The sequence below is a fragment of the Eucyclogobius newberryi genome, unplaced genomic scaffold (genome assembly GCF_026437365.1).
Source record: "Eucyclogobius newberryi isolate DKJ021-1_F unplaced genomic scaffold, fEucNew1.0.hap1 SCAF_4, whole genome shotgun sequence".
NCBI classification, from domain to species: domain Eukaryota; kingdom Metazoa; phylum Chordata; class Actinopteri; order Gobiiformes; family Gobiidae; genus Eucyclogobius; species Eucyclogobius newberryi.
Genome location: NW_027316056.1, coordinates 41,603,363 through 41,625,914, shown reverse-complemented (window position 1 = coordinate 41,625,914; position 22,552 = coordinate 41,603,363). Strand labels below are relative to the sequence as shown.

At 47.7% G+C, this 22,552-nt stretch overlaps 3 protein-coding genes across 3 annotated transcripts in view; all 3 read left to right on the top strand.

Moving 5' to 3' along the window:
• The first annotated feature begins 3,568 nt into the window (after positions 1-3,568).
• Positions 3,569-22,552, top strand: part of LOC140377870 (protein NLRC3-like) — a 111,862-nt gene continuing 92,878 nt past the window's right edge. Inside the window, exons 1-3 of the mRNA XM_072463477.1 lie at positions 3,569-3,720; positions 4,560-4,690; positions 4,824-4,922. Of these exons, the coding sequence (XP_072319578.1) occupies positions 4,575-4,690; positions 4,824-4,922 (215 nt within the window). The 5' untranslated portion in view covers positions 3,569-3,720; positions 4,560-4,574. The remainder of the gene's footprint in view (positions 3,721-4,559; positions 4,691-4,823; positions 4,923-22,552) is intronic.
• LOC140377279 (uncharacterized) lies at positions 5,724-7,152 on the top strand. Its single transcript, XM_072462624.1, has 4 exons — positions 5,724-5,881; positions 6,398-6,455; positions 6,557-6,761; positions 6,848-7,152. Exons 1-4 carry the CDS (start codon positions 5,724-5,726, stop codon positions 7,150-7,152), a joined length of 726 nt encoding a protein of 241 aa, XP_072318725.1.
• On the top strand, positions 15,787-17,222 carry LOC140377896 (stonustoxin subunit beta-like). Its single transcript, XM_072463508.1, has 2 exons — positions 15,787-15,945; positions 16,513-17,222. Exons 1-2 carry the CDS (start codon positions 15,927-15,929, stop codon positions 17,058-17,060), a joined length of 567 nt encoding a protein of 188 aa, XP_072319609.1. The 5' UTR covers positions 15,787-15,926; the 3' UTR covers positions 17,061-17,222.

The following is a 22,552-nucleotide window of genomic DNA, read 5'->3' as shown; positions in this document are numbered from 1 at the left end:
GGCGTCACATTCAGTTTGTTCAAAGACTTCAGAACATGTTTTATAGAGGAGAGTTTTTCCAGAGGCTTCTGCTGTTAAAGTGTGTGACTGACAAAGGCCCTTGAGGATCGACTCTGGTGTTCAATGGTTCCTCCCAGTAATATTCACATTTCATTTACAGATTGTTCTAGCAGTTTGTTTCAGGCTCAATGTCATTCTCAGTATCAGACGTCCTGTGTTCAGTCTGTGAAGAGACATGGACATTAGTCCCATTTATCATTTGATGCATGTTGTTTTCTTCTGTCTTTAGTCCATTGTCCTCAGTGTCTCTGTCCTCAGTGTCTCTGTCCTCTGTGTCTCTGTCCTCAGTGTCTGTCCTCTGTGTCTTTGCCCTCAGTGTCTCTGTCCTCAGTGTCTTTGTCCTCAGTGTCTCTGTCCTCTGTGTCTCTGTCCTCATTGTCTCTGTCCTCTGTGTCTCTGTCCTCAGTGTCTCTGTCCTCTGTGTCTCTGTCCTCATTGTCTCTGTCCTCTGTATCTCTGTCTTCAGTGTCTCTGTCCTCAGTGTCTCTGTCCTCTGTGTCTCTGTCCTCTGTGTCTCTGTTCTCAGTGTCTCTGTCCTCTGTGCCTCTGTCCTCAGTGTCTCTGTCCTCAGTGTCTCTGTCCTCTGTGTCTATGTGTCTTTGTTCTCTGTGTCTCTGCCCTCTGTGTCTCTGTCCTCAGTGTCTCTGTCCTCAGTGTCTCTGCCCTCTGTGTCTCTGTCCTCAGTGTCTCTGTCCTCAGTGTCTCTGCCCTCTGTGTCTCTGTCCTCAGTGTCTCTGTCCTCAGTGTCTCTGCCCTCTGTGTCTCTGTCCTCAGTGTCTCTGTCCTCAGTGTCTCTGTCCTCAGTGTCTCTGCCCTCTGTGTCTCTGTCCTCAGTGTCTCTGTCCTCTGTGTCTCTGTCCTCAGTGTCTCTGTCCTCAGTGTCTCTGCCCTCTGTGTCTCTGTCCTCGGTGTCTCTGTTCTCAGTGTCTCTGTCCTCTGTGCCTCTGTCCTCAGTGTCTCTGTCCTCAGTGTCTCTGTCCTCTGTGTCTATGTGTCTTTGTTCTCTGTGTCTCTGTCCTCTGTGTCTCTGTCCTCAGTGTCTCTGTCCTCAGTGTCTCTGCCCTCTGTGTCTCTGTCCTCAGTGTCTCTGTCCTCTGTGTCTCTGCCCTCTGTGTCTCTGTCCTCAGTGTCTCTGTTCTCTGTGTCTCTGTCCTCAGTGTCTCTGTCCTCAGTGTCTCTGTCCTCAGTGTCTCTGTCCTCAGTGTCTCTGTCCTCAGTCTCTCTGTCCTCTGTGTCTCTGTCCTCTGTGTCTCTGTTCTCAGTGTCTCTGTCCTCTGTGCCTCTGTCCTCTGTGTCTCTGTCCTCAGTGTCTCTGTCCTCTGTGTCTCTGCCCTCGGTGTCTCTGTCCTCAGTGTCTCTGTCCTCTGTGTCTCTGTCCTCAGTGTTTCTGTCCTCAGTCTCTCTGTCCTCTGTGTCTCTGTCCTCTGTGTCTCTGTTCTCAGTGTCTCTGTCCTCTGTGCCTCTGTCCTCTGTGTCTCTGTCCTCAGTGTCTCTGTCCTCTGTGTCTCTGCCCTCGGTGTCTCTGTCCTCAGTGTCTCTGTCCTCTGTGTCTCTGTCCTCAGTGTTTCTGTCCTCTGTGTCTCTGTCCTCAGTGTCTCTGTCCTCAGTGTCTCTGTCCTCCATCAGGCTTATTGTTTTTTTCTACAGAAATATAAAACATTGATTGATGTAAAGAGTCAAATTCATGTAGCCGTGTTTCAGACAGAGCCAGCAACGACAAATCATGATCTCAAGTCAATAAGTGCAGTATTAACAAATCACAATTATTTGCTAAACTACATACATTTAAGTGAAAGTGGAAAACACATTTTTTCCATGATTTGTTGGCATTTTAAACAAGGCATTAAAGTCGGCTTCATTCTCCTATTTATATGTCCCTTTTGATATTCAATTTCTGCAATTTGTGTGTGAATGGATCATGAAGTAAGGTCTAAATCACTTACTGAGGGAATATGTGAGAGTGACATCAAAAGTTCTAAACTAAATGGAAGAGTAGAATCGCTGAAACTTGCAAAGGCATTTGAATTGGATGGTGGAGGGAGCACAAGCAGTTTCCTCACTCTTCTCTCACTTTTGAGAGGAGTTCTTTGTGTTTCATGTGAACCTCGTCAGAGAAATCTTCATTTATAAAGATGTTTGTGCCTTTGAGGGACATTGCTCTCTTCAGTATTTCTTGTTTGTCCTTGAACTGAAGAAGTTCAATCAAAATAGATCTTGGTCGTCCAGTGGCTTTAGGTTTCCCGATCCCATGTCCTCAAATTCACTGAGCTTTGGATCTATTTTCAGATCTTCGACAGAAAGTTTCCTCACTTTGACTCTGTTTCAGTCCATATCTCAGACTATGTATCTGGAACTCCATCGATGATAATCTTCTCTTTTCTTGAGATGTTATCCATATAATCCAGTTTAGCTGTCAAGTTGTTTCAATACTCTTGGTAATCTCTAAGACTTCCAGAGATGACTTGATCTAGATCAGCTGGAGAAAACTGGAGGCTTGTTTTTAACTCCTGAATGTCTTTGGTCAGACTTGGGAGCAAACATGGAGTCCACAATCACTTGAACACATGAGCTAAAGCTTTTTCTCTTGTTGATAAAGAAGTTCTTTGAGTTGTTCCAGCAGCTCCTGAACCATAGGCAACGTAACAGAGTCGTCCTAAGTCTTTTGAGGAAAATCCAGCTCAGATATCAAAAAGCTGGAGTAGGCCTGATTCTCAATCTGCCTAATATAGCATTCATCACTGGCCATCCACTCTTCTTTTATCCAAGGTCCAGAAATATAAAGGATAAAGTCTGTACAAGTGTCAAAGTTGATGTTCAAAAGTGACTGAAATCATACAATTAATACATAAATAATAAAATGCATGTTCAGAATCTTGTTTTTTTCTAAACAAGGTCAAGGTGGAAATAAAATCAAACTCATTTTCTAAAAAACAGTTTGAACTTTGGGTTTTAGTGCTGTTGTTTTTCTGAGCTCATTCATTGGTCACTGCAGCTCAGAAGCCTCAGTCCTGCTCTCAGGGACCAAAACTCTCACTGAGAAGATGAGCTCTGGAGAGGTGCTGATGGGGCGGAGGAGGGCTGCACCAGCTGAGAGCAAACTGGAGAGTCAGAGCGTCCAAACGTTAGGATCAACTCTCATCTGAAAATGTGTCTTAATAACTGACGTACGAGGAGGAGGAGAGACAGAGGAGGAAACCACAACTATGGAGACTTTTGCTCTTTCTTCAACCTTTCTTCAGTTTGGAGAAGCTTTCGGAGCAACACCAAAGAAACTAAACCATGAACTGATGTGAAAATGTTCTAAAATATGAGTCTTAACGTGTTTTCAACCAAAAGTGAAAACAAATACTCTCGAGTGGGTTAGGCGGCAGCACATATGCCGCAGTGTTGTGAGTTTGAATCCCGGCTACAACAATTTGCTGTATGTCCTCCCTCCTCTCTCGTCCCCATTTCACCTGTCTAATAAAGCCTACAGGTCCTGTCATATTTGTGTCCTCAGCAGCAGCCTCCTGTCACTCACCTGTGTGAAGCCCCGCCCACCTGGACCACAGCCAATAGAGGAGCGGCTCTGAGTCACTCCAGGAAGAACACACAAACAGGTTTCTTCCTTCAGCCGCACACTTTTCTCTGGGACACTTTGGACTCTTTGGATCCGCTCAGGTTTGACTAGTTTGATTAGATTCAACACTGGCTTTAGTCCTGGTTTAGTCCTGGTTTAGTCCTGGTTTAGTCCTGGTTTAGTCCTGGTTTAGTCCTGGTTTAGTCCTGGTTTAGTCCTGGTTTAGACCTGGTTTAGTCCTGGTTTAGACCTGTGTTTCGTCCATATTTTAGACGTAGTTTAGTTCTGATTTGGGACAGATTTAGTTTAGGTCTTGGTTTATTTCCTGGTTATTGGCCTTGTTATGTCATGAGTTTAATTATAACTTAAGATTGATTTTTACTAACAATTAATACATGTATTCTGAATTATTTATTATTTCACATTTGTTAGTCATAGTTCTGTTTAGATTATTGACCTTTTTGTAGATTTTATCTCAATCATAATTGTCTGATTTCAGTCATTTCCCTGTAGAACTTGACTTGTGTCTGTAGGGGGCAGTGTAGGACTGATGATGTCACTTCCTCTAAACCCAAATAAATGCAGCTCAAATAAATGTTCCTGTTTTGGTCCTTTTGGTTCCCACTGAATTTGTGACTGGTTTTAGTTCAGTTTGAATCTCATATATTACAGTTTGATGTGAATGTGTTTTCTTGAGGCTCCATGAGATGAAACACTTGACTAAAGTGCAGACTGCACAGAACAGGCTGATGGCTCATGTAGTGTGTGTTTATTTCAATATAAGGACAAGTAAACAACCTGTTCATTTGTTTGTCCTTTAGTTTGATGTGACAGATCAGCACACATGTACAACCAGAACAACAGAAATGTACACACTCATTTTAGACTTTAAACCATGTGATGAGTGGGCGGGGTTAAACAGTGTGATGTCATTCTGTAGGACTCTGGACTGAGCATGGATCAGAGAGAGCACAGAGAGGACGCAGTACCTCCCACCACCAGCAGGGGAGAAGCAACAAGTGAAACCTCCATTGGACGAGATATGAACTTTAAAAAGAAACATGATCCACAGTAAGTCAGACACAATAATTAGATCTGATTATTGATGTGTGTTTATAGGACTGTTTTAGGAGTAACTGGAGTTAAGTCAAAGTCAAATGCTTTTAATCTTTTACATTTGATCTGTAATGTTTGTCTTTACCAGGATCCACCAGAAACATCCTCGGTCTGAACCTGGTCCCAGCTGTGAGTCCCTCAGGAGTCACATGTCTAAGGACGCACCAATGAACTTCAGGACAGAGCCGTGAGTCACATCTGTGTGTTATGGGATATAATAATGACATTATAGGTATTAAAGCACTGCTTGATATTATAAGATCTGGAAGTGAGCTGCAACTACCACATAATCACCTCCGAGACACCAAACATCTTTAGTAAATGTGAGTTAAGAGACGCTGCAGGTGAAGAGGACAGAAAAGAAGACTTTACACATCTCAGTTTGAAACTTCTTTTGTAGTTTACTTCCATAAATGTAAAAAAATTTAAATGTTTTTATAAGGCATTTATGATTAAAAAGTGTCACATTTGAAACATTTTGATCTGGAAAAATGGTCAGAACCAAATGATTTGCTTCATTTTGTTTTTGTAAACATACAGAGGGAATTTTGGATTTCTGATTTACTGGATCTGTCTTAAAATGTGGTGTAAAAATTCAAATTTACTTAAATTCCTGGAGTCAAAACTTCAAAAAAAAAATCAAGCTTGGAATTAGATATCAACAAATCCTTGTGTACGATTCGTCAAAATCATGTTAAGTCCAAGTTTTGTAAAGTTTGGTGTGTGTAGGTGCTACTTTAGGCTGATCTTTGTGTCTCTGTGGGAGAAAACATTTACAGAAAAGGTCTTTGAAGTTACAATGTTCCAGAGAAATCTATGAACTTGATTTAATGAAATAATAAAACATCTTTAGGTGCAGATTGGGCAATGTTGTTATTGATTTTCTGTTGAGAGAGAAAAATGACAAGTCTTTAGTGAATTTTTTTGTAGTGTTTGGTTGAATATTTCAGAATATTTCAAGGACATAGAGTCAGACAAGTGGAGTTCCATGATTGTTATTGTGTTGGTGGGTGTGGTCAATGTCCAGAGAGGGGAGGAGCCACTGTGCAGCAGCCTCACAGCAGGAGGATACAGGCTGTTGCTCAGTCTGGTGCTTCTGGTCTGTTTGGACCTGTACCTTCTCCCTGAGGGCAGCAGGTGGAGCAGGTGTGGAGCTGGTGGTGTGGCTCATGCAGGAGGTTGTGCTCTCTCTTCAGACAGCGGCTGGTGTAGATGGGACTGATCTCTGGGAGAGAAGTCCAAGCTGTTTTTACCTCACTTTGGAAAACCAAACTAAAAATCCATAGGTCAGATCAGAACTGATGGCACAGTTGTAGAAGTTCACCATCAGTGTTCTGGGGATGTTGGTGCTCCTCAGTTTCTCTGGCTGTTCTAGTGTTTACTTCAACTATTTCAGTTTAGAGAGTAAATGTGTGATTCATCTAAATTGTCTTCTAAATCAGTGTTTTTAGTCAATAATTATTTTTCCACTGTTTATTAAATCCACCAGACTCGAGCACAAACCAGAATCTTCTGCAGAATTCCCCAGCTGTGAGTCCTTCAGGAGTGACCGGTCTATGGAACTTCCAATTGTTTTTGGATCAGAGATGTGAGTTTGTGGTGGTGGAAAAACAAATTAGATTGAAAAAAATATAAATGTTAAATTAGTCTCTTTGACTCCAGAGGTCCAGAGGTCTCCAGTGGTCAGCACCATCAGACACAGCTGGACTCCATATTTAAGGTCTGTCATTCACTAAAGTTTGTAAATGTTCAGATGAATGATAACTTGTTTCACACAGATCTGACTCTGACTGCATTTGTGTTTATAATGTGTCTGTTCAGTTTCTGGAGAAGGACATCTTCACTTTTGTCCAGAAGGAGCTGAAGAAGCTCCATAAGGTTCTGAGTACGGATTACCCAGAATGCTTAGAGCCTCTGAAGGATGAGGATGAAGAGCAGAGGAGCAGCAGTGAGGCTGTTCTGAAGATCACACTGAACTTCCTGAGGAGGATGAAGCAGAAGGAGCTGGCTGAGTGTCTGTGGAGCAGTAGGACCATTTAACACATTTAACAAGGTGTTCACCTCATTTTATATTCTCTGAGACTCAGGGCTGTGTCTTTTGTCTTCATTCAGGGACTTATTCTGGAGTTTGTGGGCGTAAACTGAAGTGTAACCTGCAGCAGAAGTTTGAGTGTGTGTTTGAGGGCATCGCTAAAGCAGGAAACCCCACCCTTCTGAAGCAGATCTACACAGAGCTCTACATCACAGAGGGAGGGTCTTCAGAGGTCAACCAGGAACATGAGGTCAGACACATGGAAACAGCCTCCAGGAAACCAGGCCCAGCAGAGACAGCCATCACATGTGAAGACATCTTTAAAGGCCCAGCTGACACAGATGGTTGCGAGGCTAGCCTCTCCCGGTTTGTACAACAGGTGTAGGGGGAGGGTCAGTGCTCGGTGGAGCGGCTTGGAAGGTTGGAACTGGCAGTAGACCAGGCATCCCTGTATGTACTCTTGTACATCATTTCTCGTGTGTGGCCAGTAGGCCACTTGTCGCAGAGCTTTGTATGTGGCGTTGACCCCCCGGAGGCCAGCTGTTGGCGCGTCGTGTGCGTGCGTCAGCATAACCCCCCGGAGGCTCTGAGGTACCACAAATGCGGGTGCAGTGAGGATCTCAGAGGCAAACACCAGCAGTCCATGACGCAAGGTGAAGTTCTCTCTTGTGCGCCACAGCGCGGCGAGAGATGCGTCGGCAGCAAATGCATCAGGAGGGATGGCACTTGGCGCAGGAAGGAAACCGATGATGCGGCTTATGGCCCCATCGGCTGCTTGTAGAGACACAAGGTCAGAGGAAGCGAAGGTCGGAGACACTTCAAGAAGGGCGCGATCGGGCTGGGGCCGTCCGGTGACAGCACGGGGCCGTGTGATCGCGGCCACCGAAAGGGTGGGCTGGGTGGGCATCAACTCACTGTCCAGTGAGTCAGCCTGTAAGTTACAGGGAGCCCCTTCAAGGGCTCCTTGTTTTGCCAGGGAGTCGGCTAGGTCGTTGAGGTCTTTGTCTGGCGGCACGTCAACCTTGGGAGGGGCCACGATGGCACAGCACTGAACTGGCGGAGTTGATTGGGGCATGGGCAGAGGTCGACGGACTTGTGCCCAGATTTTGAGTCGTTTAAAATCAACTAGTGGCTCGAAGCGACTGAGCAGCTCTTGACCTAAAAGAAGGGGAATAGAATTCAAAGGTGAAACGTAAACAGGATGCATCAGTTTCATGGGGCCGATCGTTATCTGGATCAGGGCCACCTCGTCAAGGGTGGTGTTGACCTGAGAGTAAGGTCGGATTTCCAAGCAGCAGGGCTGTGACTTCAGTTCTCGTTGAGAGTGCTGGGCCACTTTTTGTAAGGTTCTGAAAAGTTCGCGAGAGATCAAGCTGATGTCGGCGGCTGTATCAAGGAGTGCGTCATGCACGAAGTTGTCCTCCAAGAGGACTGAAAGATAGAGCTTGCGTGCAGCTCCCTTTTCGGAAAGGTTACCAAGAAACTGGGTAAAGGGGGGCTCGCATTGGATGGTCGACGGCTCGTAATCCTGTGGGCTGGAGATAGAACTTACCTGGACCACAAAGACGTCGTTGGCCTCCGGTGGCATTTGATCGTCGCTGTCAAGTTCCTGGTCTTCAGGGGGTTGGTCCCCAGTGACAGGTGTTTCCGACAGAGGGTCCAGGTCCACAGGGCTCCGATAGAAGTTTTCTAACTCGTCTTCCGATTGGCTGAGCGCTGAGTTATCACTTGTTTCAGGTCCGAGGGAGGTTACGGCGAGGACCTCCGCTTTATTTTTCTGGTTCCATTTCATGTCTTGGATCATTTTCAGCACCTTACTCAGCTGTTCTTTACTGAGGTTCGAAGCGTCGAGACTTACCTGCGGAGTCTCCTTGGGTTTCTTCCTTCGTTGAGCCGTTAGGCCGGGAGTCCCTTTTGAACGGTCTGGCATCCCTTCGGTTGTTATACCTACCTGAGGCGTTCTCCCTGTCCCTAAACGGTCTTTGCGGTCCTCGGGTGTCTCCCGAGCGATGGTTTTCCAAGGTGCCCTCTAGCTCGAGAGGTCTTTCGACGCTCAGGACGGAAGAGTGGCCTTGGGTTCTGATTGTTGTTCCTGCCTGTTTGGTGTAGCTCCTTACCGCTAAATCTCGCAGCTGGCGGCTGCTTTGAGTTATTGGGCAGGCTGCCACGCCCAGGTGGTAGCTGGTTGCGGGGTGGAGGTTCTGTAGGAACAAAGATTTGAAATGTTTGTCCTCCTCCATCCCTGCTTCATTTTGTGATCCAAAATACGCTTTCCTCAATCGGTCGTAGTAGGCTTGAGGAGCCTTGTGTCTGTCTTGCTTGAACATCAGGGCAGCAGGCAACCCTATTGAGGTGCCTGTATCTGAGTACTCTTCGAGGAGAGCATGACACAAGAGCTCATAGTCCTTCAGGACGTAAGGAGGTTGGCGTTCCATGAAGCTGCTAACGTCTCGGCTGGACGTTAGTTTGATCAAGAAGATCTTGTCTTTGATTGACGGATCCGACAGGCGTCTAGCATAGAAGTCGATGTCTCTCAGGTACGCGCTGGTGTCGTTAGCGACGCCTGGCTTGGGCTCAAACCGAGAGATATGCCTGGCTATTTTGTCGAAGTCATGGTCGGTCGGGCCTCGATGGCGTCTATCGGGGTCTCTGCCCTCGCGATAGTCTTCACGAGTGTCCCTGAAGTCGTCGGGGTACCTACGAGTGTCCCTGAAGTCGTCGGGGTACCTGCGAGTGTCCCCACGGTCATCTCGTCGCGCGTCCCTGTGGTCATCGTAGTTTCTCACACGGGGCACCAAATATGTAGGGTCTCAAACTACATGTATTCAGTTTATAATTAAGGGAGATTTCTTAGCAGAAACGAGACAAGACGGGGCACCAGGGTTAAACCCAAAGAGCTAAGATACGGTCCTTAATCGCGCTCGTTAAAAAGGTCTGAAGGGTGTTTCACGATTCAGGGACTTACACATAGTCTATTCAAACAAACAATAGTCAATAACTCTTTCGTGTAGTTTATTTATCAAAAGGGTAATCAATAACACCGAAGCAGAAATGCGCACAGGTAAATCACAGGTGATGTTATATCAGATTTAACAGCAAATTTCGTGCAGATAATGTTAAACCAGGGTTTTGCCTTTGATAATCAAACGTGTCTATGCTAATCTATATCAAAAAGAGGGAAAGTGAGAAGCTAAAGGGAGGAGGAACAGCTGAGCTCTACCCAAATCACGCCACAAAAGAAACCGCACTCTGAATTCGGCTTACGGTTCTGTAGAGACTCGGTCCGACTTGTCCTTGTCCGCGGACAAGGTCCGTAGCGAGGCGTCGCGTGGAGCGGTGTGGCGGCGAAGGTTCGTGAAGCGGGCGGCGGCCGTGGAGCTGTGTGCTGGCCTTGGAGCGGTGTGCTGGCCTTGGAGCGGTGTGCTGGCCTTGGAGCGGGGCGTCGCGTGGAGCGGTGGGCTGCGACGTGCTGTGAGGTCCTTGGCGCCGGTGGCAACGGAGGCGATGTCCGGGAGTTCCTTAGCGGTAGAACGCTTTCGCGGCGTGTTAGCTCCTCACGCGGCCTTTACTCAGATGAGGACGTAGCGCTGATCCACGTAAACGGCGTAGATTACTTCAAAAAGAAAAGAAACGAAGTAGCAAAGAAAGTCTCTGTCCGGTTTAGCGCTTAAGCTTAGTTCCAGGTAGTTCCAGGTAGTTCCAGGTGGTTTCAGGTGGTTTCAGAGTCCAGGGCTGGCATGGCCTTGTCGACCACGTGACGGACGGATTTTGTTGAGACAAAGGAAAAGTGAAAAAGCTCGTCCGTGGAGACGGCTTCCAAGAGAGAAGACAAAAGGGATGAGAAGAGCAAGAGCAAGAGAACAAGAGAGCGTTTCTAGCTTGGAGCGTCCTTTTGATACCTGGCCCGCAGGGCATGCTGGGAGCGAAAGGGGCGGGCGCTACTGCGCAGACTTCCCGTTTAACATTTCCTGGTCGAGAAAATAAAGCTAGAGTAACGTAAATAATGGCAAAACATTTAAACCCTGTTTTAACATTTACACGTTAAACACTTTTGGGCAGTTTGTACACATTATTTCTTGAGGTAGATACATTTTACATCTTCTTTCACCTGTGATGTGCACTCGAGTTAAAGCATTGGGAATACAAAACCTTAAACAGTGGAAAAATACGTAACACAAGGTGAAACATGCGGTGTACGGAGTTGATTCGGACAAACATTCATGGCATAATCACATAAAACATAGTTCATCGGGGCGTCCTCCTGTAAGACTGTGGGGAGAAGATCTGTTATCACACAAGTCACAGCGGCTCCCCTGCGGTGGGGGACAGAGGGAGAACGAAAAACCCCCAATGTTCAAAGAGAGATTTTCTGTTATCTGGCCGTGGAATGTCCATCTCCATTCGCCTACAATGTGATTGTGAGATAAACATGTCCTGAACCTTAAACAGTGAAAACTTGAACTAATGTGCAACAAACTGGATAAATAATCAGGCAAAAGCCAAAAAGAGCCTAAAACACAAACAAAAGACAGAACCTTTCTCGTCTGTAATGAACCTCAGAGCTGAACCTCAGAGCTGAACTTCAGAGCTGAACCTCGGAGCTGAACCTCAGAGCTGAACCTCAGACCTTAACCTCAGAGCTGAACCTCAGAGCTGAACCTCAGAGCTGAACCTTAGAGCTGAACCTCAGAACTGAACCTCAGAGTTGAACCTCAGAACTGAACCTTAGAGTTGAACCTCAGAGTTGAACCTTAGAGTTGAGTGATAATCAGAGTTCAGAGGTTTTAACACTGCTGCTGTAGAATGCATATATATAATATCACTATAATCTAGAAGTGAAAGAAATGTTTCCTGGATTCACTGTTTTCTACCAGCATCTGGTACTCGTACTTTCAGAAAACAATCAAGTTATGGAAAATCATGAAAACCATATTTGTTTGGAGTATTTGTAGATTGTATGGATCTGGAAAGTACACAGGAGCGCGGTGCTTCACCTGCCACACGCCTCAGGTCCTAAAGGACACGTGATGTTTCAAATAAGATTGTTTTCTGCAGATTGCAGACAAAAAGAGTGAGTTCTGAGTTTACAAGATCCAAGTGTTTTATGTCCCAAAGAGCAAGTTTCCTCTCTGACTGCTGTTCTTCTCGTCCTTCTCCAAGTGTTCATTCGTGCTCGTCGGCCACAGAGCAGAGATCTGTCTATTCTCACGGGAAAAGTGCAAAAAGCCTGTGTTTTCAGCCGCGCCGGATCTGTGCCTCACAGCCTCATGTTCTGGGTCACAGCGGAAGCCGGAGTTTTAAACCAGCTCGAGGCTCGCGCAGTGAAGCGGTTTTCAGTCAAAACACATACATTTGGACGTTTGGAGTGACACTACACGCCTGTCACTCATTATGAAACATCAGAAGGAAGACCAGCTCTGACTTGAATTAACACATTTTTCTATTTCAAAGTCAAAGCGTCAAAGCAGAAACAGTGAAGCTGATTCAGACGTCTGCTTAAGTAAAGGTTCTATGAGCTGTTCTCTGTGCCAGACTTTACCATGGACACCGCTCCCCGTGAGGCCCCTGAGGGTCATTACACTGCTCCTCGTGAGGCAGGTCGGCCCCTGAGGGTCATCACACTGCTCCCCGTGAGGCAGGTCGGCCCCTGAGGGTCATCACACTCCTCCCCATGAGGCAGGTCGGCCCCTGAGGGTAATCACACTGCTCCCCATGAGGCAGGTCGGCCCCTGAGGGTCATCACACCGCTCCCCATGAGGCAGGTCGGCCCCTGAGGGTCATCACACCGCTCCTCATGAGGCAGGTCGGCCCCTGAGGGTCATCACACTGCTCCTCGTGAAGCAGGTCGGCCCCTGAGGGTCACCACACTGATCCCCGTGAGGCAGGTCGGCCCCTGAGGGTCAACACACTGCTCCTCATGAGGCAGGTCGGCCCCTGAGGGTCATCATACAGCTCCCCGTGAGGCAGGTCGGCCCCTGAGGGTCATCATACAGCTCCTCGTGAGGGAGGTCGCCCCTGAGGGTCATCACACTGCTCCCCGTGAGGCAGGTCGGCCCCTGAATGTCACCACACCGCTCCCCGTGAGGCAGGTCGGCCCCTGAGGGTCATCACACTGCTCCTCGTGAGGCAGGTCGGCCCCTGAGGGTCATCACACTGCTCCTCGTGAGGCAGGTCGGCCCCTGAGGGTCATCACACTGCTCCCCGTGAGGCAGGTCAGCCCCTGAGGGTCACCACACTGCTCCTCGTGAGGCAGGTCGGCCCCCCTGAGGGTCATCACACTGCTCCCCGTGAAGCAGGTCGGACCCTGAGGGTCATCACACCGCTCCTCGTGAGGCAGGTCGGCCCCTGAGGGTCATCACACTGCTCCTCATGAGGCAGGTCGGCCCCTGAGGGTCACCAAACCGCTCCTCATGAAGCAGGTCGGCCCCTGAGGGTCACCACACCTCTCCCCGTGAGGCAGGTCGGCCCCAGAGGGTCATCACACCGCTCCCCGTGAGGCAGGTCGGCCCCTGAGGGTCATCACACCGCTCCTCATGAGGCAGGTCGGCCCCTGAGGGTCATCACATTGCCCCATGTGAGGCAGGTCGGCCCCTGAGGGTCATCACACTGCTCCTCGTGAGGCAGGTCGGCCCCTGAGGGTCATCACACTGCTCCTCGTGAGGCAGGTCGGCCCCTGAGGGTCATCACACTGCTCCCCGTGAGGCAGGTCGGCCCCTGAAGGTCACCACACCGCTCCCCGTGAGGCAGGTCGGCCCCTGAGGGTCATCACACTGCTCCTCGTGAGGCAGGTCGGCCCCTGAGGGTCATCACACTGCTCCTCGTGAGGCAGGTCGGCCCCTGAGGGTCATCACACTGCTCCCCGTGAGGCAGGTCAGCCCCTGAGGGTCACCACACTGCTCCTCGTGAGGCAGGTCGGCCCCCCTGAGGGTCATCACACTGCTCCCCGTGAAGCAGGTCGGACAATGAGGGTCATCACACCGCTCCTCGTGAGGCAGGTCGGCCCCTGAGGGTCATCACACTGCTCCTCATGAGGCAGGTCGGCCCCTGAGGGTCACCAAACCGCTCCTCATGAAGCAGGTCGGCCCCTGAGGGTCACCACACCTCTCCCCGTGAGGCAGGTCGGCCCCAGAGGGTCATCACACCGCTCCCCGTGAGGCAGGTCGGCCCCTGAGGGTCATCACACCGCTCCTCATGAGGCAGGTCGGCCCCTGAGGGTCATCACATTGCCCCATGTGAGGCAGGTCGGCCCCTGAGGGTCATCACACTGCTCCTCGTGAGGCAGGTCGGCCCCTGAGGGTCATCACACTGCTCCTCGTGAGGCAGGTCGGCCCCTGAGGGTCATCACACTGCTCCCCGTGAGGCAGGTCAGCCCCTGAGGGTCACCACACTGCTCCTCGTGAGGCAGGTCGGCCCCCCTGAGGGTCATCACACTGCTCCCCGTGAAGCAGGTCGGACCCTGAGGGTCATCACACCGCTCCTCGTGAGGCAGGTCGGCCCCTGAGGGTCATCACACTGCTCCTCATGAGGCAGGTCGGCCCCTGAGGGTCACCAAACCGCTCCTCATGAAGCAGGTCGGCCCCTGAGGGTCACCACACCTCTCCCCGTGAGGCAGGTCGGCCCCAGAGGGTCATCACACCGCTCCCCGTGAGGCAGGTCGGCCCCTGAGGGTCATCACACCGCTCCTCATGAGGCAGGTCGGCCCCTGAGGGTCATCACATTGCCCCATGTGAGGCAGGTCGGCCCCTGAGGGTCATCACACTGCTCCTCATGAGGCAGGTCGGCCCCTGAGGGTCATCACACTGCTCCTCATGAGGCAGGTCGGCCCCTGAGGGTCATCATACAGCTCCTCGTGAGGCAGGTCGGCCCCTGAGGTTCATCATACAGCTCCTCGTGAGGGAGGTCGGCCCCTGAGGGTCACCATACCTCTCCCCGTGAGGCCCCAGTGCTCCATGATATAATGAGGTGGTCAACACCTCCTTAACTGGAGGCAGGTGTGACGGGGCCAATGCGGGAAAAGTTTAATATGAAATGTGGGGACCAGAGAGGATCTACTTTAAGTAAAGGATGAACCAGACGCTGCTGTGATCTGGCCCACGGGACCCACAATGACCCTGTGGGTCATTGTGGGTCCCGTGGGTCACTATGTCATGTGGGCCCAGTGGGTCACTGTGGGTCATTGTGAGTCACTGGGTCATTTTGGGCCCCGTAGGTTAATGTGGGTCCCTTGGGTCGCTTTGTTTCTAGTGGGTCACTCTAGGCCCTGTGGTTCACTGCGTCACTCTGGGCCCTCTGGGTCACTGTGGGCCTTGTGGGTCACTGTGGGTCCTGTGGGTCCTGTGGGTCCTGTGGGTCCTGTGGGTCCTGTGGGTCACTGTGTCATGTGGGCCCTGTGGGTCACTGTGGATCCCGTGGGTCAATCTGGGAACTTTGGTTCACTGGGTCACTGCGGGTCCCGTGGGTCATGTGGGCCCCATGGGTCATTGTGGGCCCCTTTTGTCACTTTGGGCCCCGTGGGTCAATGTGGGCCACATGGGTAACTTTGGGTCAATGTGGGCCCCATGGGTCACTGTGGGCCCCTTGGGTCACTGTGAGCCCCGTGGGTCACTCTGGGCCCCGTAGTTCACTGCGTCACTGTGGGCCCTGTGGGTCACCGTGGGTGATTGTGGGTCCCGTGGGTCACAGTGGGCAGTGTGGGTCACTGTGGTTCTGGTGGGTCTCTAGGCCCCATGGTTCACTGCGTCACTCTGGGCCCTCTTGGTCACTCTGGGCCCTGTTGGTCACTCTGGGTCCGGTGGGTCATTGTGGGTCCCGTCGGTCACTGTGTCATGTGGGCCCTGTGGCTCACTCTGGGCCCCATGGGTCACTGTGGGTCACTGTAATAAAAAGAGACTAAATATGTATTTGTTTTTTCCTCTGATAAAAGTGAGTTTCAGATGATTTGCCTCTTTGTTTGAAACAGGACATTTGTCAGACTAAAACATCAAAGTCACACTTACAGATCTAAATGATGTCTCCACATTGAAGGGCGTGTACCACAGGTTGAGAACCTCTGTCAGCTTCTACAGAACAAACCTTTCATCTCACATGAAGTGAAAATCCTCTGTGAAAAACACTGATGTGTGTGTTTCTTTCAGACTGAGGCCCAAAGGAGAACGATGGATGAATCCCATCTGGAGATGTAAGTCTGACTTAAGTCATTTCACACTGGTTAGTTTTAGGATGTTATTTCTGACACAAACAGCACTTTAATACTACACATGATTCTTATGATTGAACAGACTTTACTGTTGTTTTCTCATTGGCTCTCTCTCTTCTGTGGGCGTGGCCTCAGACTGTGTCCATCACTGAACACAGAGTTATTAAGACACTGACACAGACACAGCTGTTTGACTCAGCACAGGACTGTCTACACACAAGCACAAGTGACTGTGGATTCATATAGAGACATTTGAAAGGAGAAAGTGTGTGTCATGAAGCACTGAGGAGTGAAGCAATGTGTGTAGTGACGTCACACTGAGCTTTACTTTGTCCACTGCACCAACAAACTACTGACAATTCAACTCTTACACTCGACATGTCATGAAACACACTGGATTGGTGCAACTAAGAAATATAGAAATGAGAACCATAATTAAATCCTGTACATTTGAAGACTAAATAGAGTCAAATCCTGATAAAGTGTGTGTCCACATGTTGAGACGCACAGGGGACTAACTGCTGCTGTGTTGTGTCTTCTCTCCATCAGATTTCTGTGATCTCACTCTGGATCCAAACACAGCTCACAGAAAACTCAAACTGTCTGACAACAACAAGAAGGTGACAATTGTGACAGAGGAGCAGCTGTATCCACATCATCAGGACAGATTTGATGACTGTCCTCAGCTTGTGTGTGACACTGGTCTGACTGGTCGCTGTTACTGGGAGGTCCAGTGGAGTGGAAGTGTTTCTATATCAGTGTCTTACAGAGGAATCAGAAGGAAAGGAAACAGTAATGACAGTTGGTTTGGATGGAATGATCAGTCCTGGAGTCTGTTCTGTTCTAAAGATGGTTTCTCTGTTCTTCATAATAAAGAACACACCTCCGTCCCTCAGTCCTTGTCCTCCTCTTGTGGGACAGTAGCAGTGTTTGTGGACTGTCCTGCTGGCTCTCTGTCCTTCTACACAGTCTCCTCTGAGCGACTGATCCTCCTCCACATCTTCAACACCACATTCACTCACTCTCTGGTCCCTGGGTTTGGGGTCTGCTCTTATGGCTCCTCAGTGTCTCTGTGCGCTCCGACAGACTCGCTCTAATGTGTGTGAAATAAAACAAATCTGTACAAACTTCAGACATTTATTTGAGAAGAAAACAAACTTCAGACATCGGCCTCACACAAGTGTCTGTTTTGAACAAATCACTGTTTGAATCAAATATGATCTTTACAAAATAATAAAGCACAATATTCAGTGAGTGAAGAGTTTTTTTTGTTCACATCTGATACAAACATTGAAAACACATTTGTATTGATCCTATTATTCATTTCCTCATGTTTGTTTTTAGACTCTTTTATGTCATTTGTTCATTATTACCCACATTAGCAAAGTATTTGTTGAATTCATTTGCTGTGTCTTTTGAGTTTCTGATCACTATGAGATCCTTCTAAAATAACTTTGAATATCTTGTTTGTTTGATGTTTTTATTAAATGATTTATCACTTTCCATGTCTTTTGCATATTGTGTCTCTGTTGTTCAAGTCACTTATGATAATATTCCTTCTAACTGTTTCTAATTATACTTATTAGTTTAGTTTTGTGTTTTTTACATCTATTTTCTGCCTCTTTTGTTCTCTGCGTTACAAGTTCTTTATATCGTACTTTTTCTTCTTTTTACATGTGTTTTCTATTGCTTTGGTTTTCCATGGCTTTGTTTTATAAATCTCCTTTATCTTGATTTGTTGCAGGACAGTTGTTATGATCCAGCTCAATAAATCTGTGCAGGAAAGCATCATGTGCCACATCCACGTCTGTAGTTGAGTCACTTTCACTCCATCTTTAAGCACAAAGATCCTTCTGGAATGTTTCCATGTTTTCTGCCTTATACGTTTAGAGTGAGTCTGTGTCTGATTTCTCTTCCTAAAGACATTTTGAAACACTGTAAATACGGGCAGGTGGTCACTTCTATCACAAATGAACAGAGCCCTCCAAATGTTTCCTTCTGTTCTGTCAGTAAAAGTATGATCTATCAGTGTTGGCGTTTGCCTTGTTATCGGGCTTCTCTTATTGACATGGAATTGATCAAATCTGAGCTTGTTTTCAGTTGAAGTGGATTTACCAAGTCTAGATTAAAGTCTCCACCTGCTATTTGGACTTTGTCTGTGCCCGTCTTATTCAACATTTCTTCCATTTTTTCTTTAAAGGTGGTCACATTTGTTCCCGGTGGTCGACACACACAACTAAGCATTACATGTTTTAAACTTCACTTTCCACCGTGACACTTTCCAAAACATGATCAATAATGTGTGACGTCTGTTTTGCAGTCGTACTTCTTAATGTTTGATCCGTACACGAGGCCACTATTGTTCCTATTTGTTGTCTAAAAGTCAGAACTTGGAGATTGACTTGTGCCACTTTGTGCTTCTGAAGCCACGTCTGTGATACGGCGTCACATTCAGTTTGTTCAAAGACTTCAGAACATGTTTTATAGAGGAGAGTTTTTCCAGAGGCTTCTGCTGTTAAAGTGTGTGACTGACAAAGGCCCTTGAGGATCGACTCTGGTGTTCAATGGTTCCTCCCAGTAATATTCACATTTCATTTACAGATTGTTCTAGCAGTTTGTTTCAGGCTCAATGTCATTCTCAGTATCAGACGTCCTGTGTTCAGTCTGTGAAGAGACATGGACATTAGTCCCATTTATCATTTGATGCATGTTGTTTTCTTCTGTCTTTAGTCCATTGTCCTCAGTGTCTCTGTCCTCAGTGTCTCTGTCCTCAGTGTCTATGTCCTCAGTGTCTCTGTCCTCTGTGCTCTGTGTCTCTGTCCTCAGTGTCTCTGTGTCTCTGTCCTCAGTGTCTCTGTTCTGTTGTGTGTTCACAAGTTTCACTTTTATTTTTTGAATGAACTCTACAAATCTAAGATAAGTTTCTGTAATTCCTCAAGAGGAGCTTCACAATGAACTCAACAAAATGCCACTTTACAAAACTCATAAAGAGTCAGATTAGGTTAATTTTATCTTCTGATATATTTATAAACTAGTTTATTATGAACAAGGTCAAGATGGGGAAAAAAAAGTCAAAACTCATTTTCTAAAAAACAGTTTGAACTTTGAGTTTTAATGGTGTTGTTTATCTGAGCTCATTCATTGGTCACTGCAGCTCAGCCTCAGTCCTGCTCTCAGTGACCAAAACTCTCACTGGTTTAGTTCACTTTGTGTTTGGGTCCACAATCTGGGACTGAAGAGCTGTGGATGTTCTAAAACCACTCTATATATTTAAACACGACAACGTCCTCAACATGACAGAAAAGCAAATACATCAACACGTTTGTGGACTGTCCTACTTAGTGTTGGAATATCTCACCACACAGAGTTTAATCGCTCTGCTTACAGTTAAAGGTAATAGGGTTATACATGTATGACAAAAATGCTGGTCTGATTCCTGCAGCTTTCTATCCATGTATCAGTCAAAGACACCTGATGCTCTTAGCTTTAATTACCTCAAAAAATGACTTTTCCACCAATTATACTTTAGCACTGACTTACGACTGGTATTATATTAGACGGAATAAATGTTTCTTGAATTAATCAATGAAGTTGTTGGATTATGTAGCATATTCTGAAAACCATGTCATTCAACATGCACTCTGGGGCGATGGGCATCAACTTCTCTCTTTACCACAAGTTTATCTTTAAGATACATGAGCTGACTGAACGTCATGGCACCTATTTATTCAATTTTAACACTTAAGACTATATTTGTGATCTTGTGAAACACTTTAGATGTAACAAATCGCGATTATAAGTTTATTGCTCATAACGCAGCTGGCTTTGATAACCACTTACTGTTGGAATATTTCACCACACAGAGTTTAATTCCTCTGCTTACAGTTAAAGGTAGTATTGTTGTACATGCAAAACAAAACAAAATTCAAACAATGCTGGTCTGATTGTTATACCTCAGGCTGGCGGCGAGACGAGACCTCTTAGCGAGCACCGCGCACAATATGTCTGAATGAAGGATAATAAGCTTAAGATTTACGCCCGGGAGTGTTAGCTGCAGGTGAGGGCGGTGAGGTGGCGTCTATGCCCCATTTACTAAGAGGCGGACTCCGGACCGGAGACGAGCGCCGTCTCGTCCAGAACCTCTGACATGAGACTTTGGAGTGAACAGTGTGCGGCGTTCAGTCACACAGAACAAGCAGTGCAGCCTCAGTTAGAGATGAGCAGGTTTGAAGCTCTCTCTCCCTCTCCAAACACATGCAGCCCGTGCATCACCATGTATGAGATCAATCGTGACTCGTGATGTCTGTTTTACTTTGACTTCTTAAAGGTGGTATGGACGATTTTTTTCAGCAAATTTTTTATCATATTTCCTCGTGGCGTGGATAAATCATTTGTCCTGCCACGTATCAATCATAGAACGCACCTACCGCTCACCTGCAGCCACGTCAGGCTCGTCCCCACGTTTCCGCGTGCCTAAGCGCATGGATCTATCATAATATAGTTCCCTCAGTGTACGGGGCAAAATGAAGACGGAGAAAGACAGTTCGAGCTGACGCCGAAGTGGACAGAAATCTACGGGAGACGAGCGATGCAATGCGCTCCGTTGCGCTAATAAACAAATGCACGTGTGTGTTGTATCGGTCCGCACGGGGAAGTGCGCATGCGCACTTCCGCCTGCGTTCTCAAATCGCCGAAAAATCGTCCATACCGCCTTTAACGTGCAATGAGAGGAACGTAAAGGTTTATGCATGTAAGGTCCATCAGCCAATCACATCGCAGCATTGTTTCATGCAGGAGTCCAGTGTGTGATGTTCTGTTTGTGACGTCATTTCCGGTGAGTGTGTCGCGTTTTCAGAGCTGTTCGTTCTTAGAGCCTTTTACCGATTAATCCACGAATTATACACACTATTTACGCATCATATACACGAAAGTGAACGTTTGATTTCCCCGCAAACAATCCGGAGCCTCAACCCACTCACTTTTCAGTATTTCGTGGATTAAAAAGCCCTCCTCACTCTCTAGCCCCAGCCTGAACTAGCCTAGCGTAGCCTAGCCGCTAGCGTCATGGCTGGATCTACCTTTACCTGTTTGAGCTGTCATATGTCGAGTCAGAACCCTGGCTCCTTCTCTGACGACAGGTGCGTGAAGTGCAGTGTAGTGGTAGTTTTGGAGGCCAGGGTTACGGAGTTAGAAGCGCGGATCCGCTGTTTAGAGGAGCTTAAGTCCAGTTATAGTTCGGTTTTAGCGTGAGGGCTACCGGACCGCGCTGCAGGGCGTAGCATTAGCATTAGCAGTAGCAGTAAGGCCGAGCTCAGCCCCTCAGCGTCTCCCGTGCAGCCGGGACTAGACCAGGAACAGAATAGGGACCAATTTGTGACAGTTCGGAGGGGACAAGGCGCTAAACGCCGAACCTCAGAGCGCCGTGAGCTTCACGTCTATAATAGGTTTTCTCCCCTCAGCGATCACACGCCCGCTGAACACACTAGAGAAACTCTTGTAATCTGGAGTTCTATTGTTAGAGACGTGAAGCTGCCAGCTGCTAGCGTTAGGTGTTACCCGGGGGCCAGAATGGGTGACATCGAAGGAAACCTTAGGATCTTAAAGCAGAGTTGGACCCGTTTCCGGCGAGTCGTGATTCACGCAGGCGGTAACGACGCCCGTCGGAGACAATCAGAGGTGCTCAAAGTTCAAGTAGCCGCGGTGTGTGACCTAGCGAAGTCGATGTCAGACACTGTAATATTTTCTGGTCCCCTGCCCAATCGGATCAATGCTGAATTGTACAGCCGTCTCTCAGCATTCAACAACTGGTTATCCAGATGGTGCCCTCAAAACAACGTTGTCTTTATTGATAACTGGAGTGCGTTTTGGGGAAAGCCCGGGCTCATACGCAGAGATGGCATCCATCCGACTTCGGAGGGTACATCCCTATTATTTCGGAATTTGACCGATAGTCTTAGTCGTGTTAAGTGACCATCTAGGGATGAGCCCCAGGTGCAGAGCAGCAGTTCAAGACGCTCCTCTGTCGCTGAACTCTCGCCCGTTCTGTTACATGTGAAGTGTTCAGATTCGAGACAGATAGAGACTGTGTGTGTCCCTCGTGTTCCTCATACAAATAATGCCAAAAAGTCACATCTCAGAAAAAATATTTCAGGCGTCAGACCAAATAACTTAAGGAAAATAACAATCACAAATGACACAAATACACAAATGAATAAACACGTAAAATGTGGACTGCTAAACATTAGAGCAATTTCCTCCAAATCGCTCTTAGTTAATGAATTAATTAGTGACTATAACATAGATCTTCAGCTCCAACTGAAACGTGGCTTCAACAAGACGACTACGTCAGACTAAATGAGTCCACCCCACCCACCCATGTTAACCCCACCCACCCATGTTAACTCCACCCACCCATGTTAACCCCACCCACCCATGTTAACCCCACCCACCCATGTTAACTCCACCCACCCATGTTAACCCCACCCACCCATGTTAACTTTCAGACTGCCAGGAGCACAGGCCGAGGTGGTGGTGTGGCAGTGATCTCACACTCAAGCCTACTCATGAGCCCTAAAACTAACAATGCATT

What these genes read in the sequence shown, in the direction of transcription:
- LOC140377279 (XM_072462624.1), top strand. Translation starts at nt 5,724, where the DNA reads ATGATTGTTATTGTGTTGGTGGGTGTGGTCAATGTCCAGAGAGGGGAG. An exon ending in AGCTGGACTCCATATTTAAG is followed by an intron (nt 6,456 to 6,556) that starts GTCTGTCATTCA and finishes GTGTCTGTTCAG; the next exon opens with TTTCTGGAGAAGGACATCTT. An exon ending in GGCTGAGTGTCTGTGGAGCA is followed by an intron (nt 6,762 to 6,847) that starts GTAGGACCATTT and finishes GTCTTCATTCAG; the next exon opens with GGACTTATTCTGGAGTTTGT.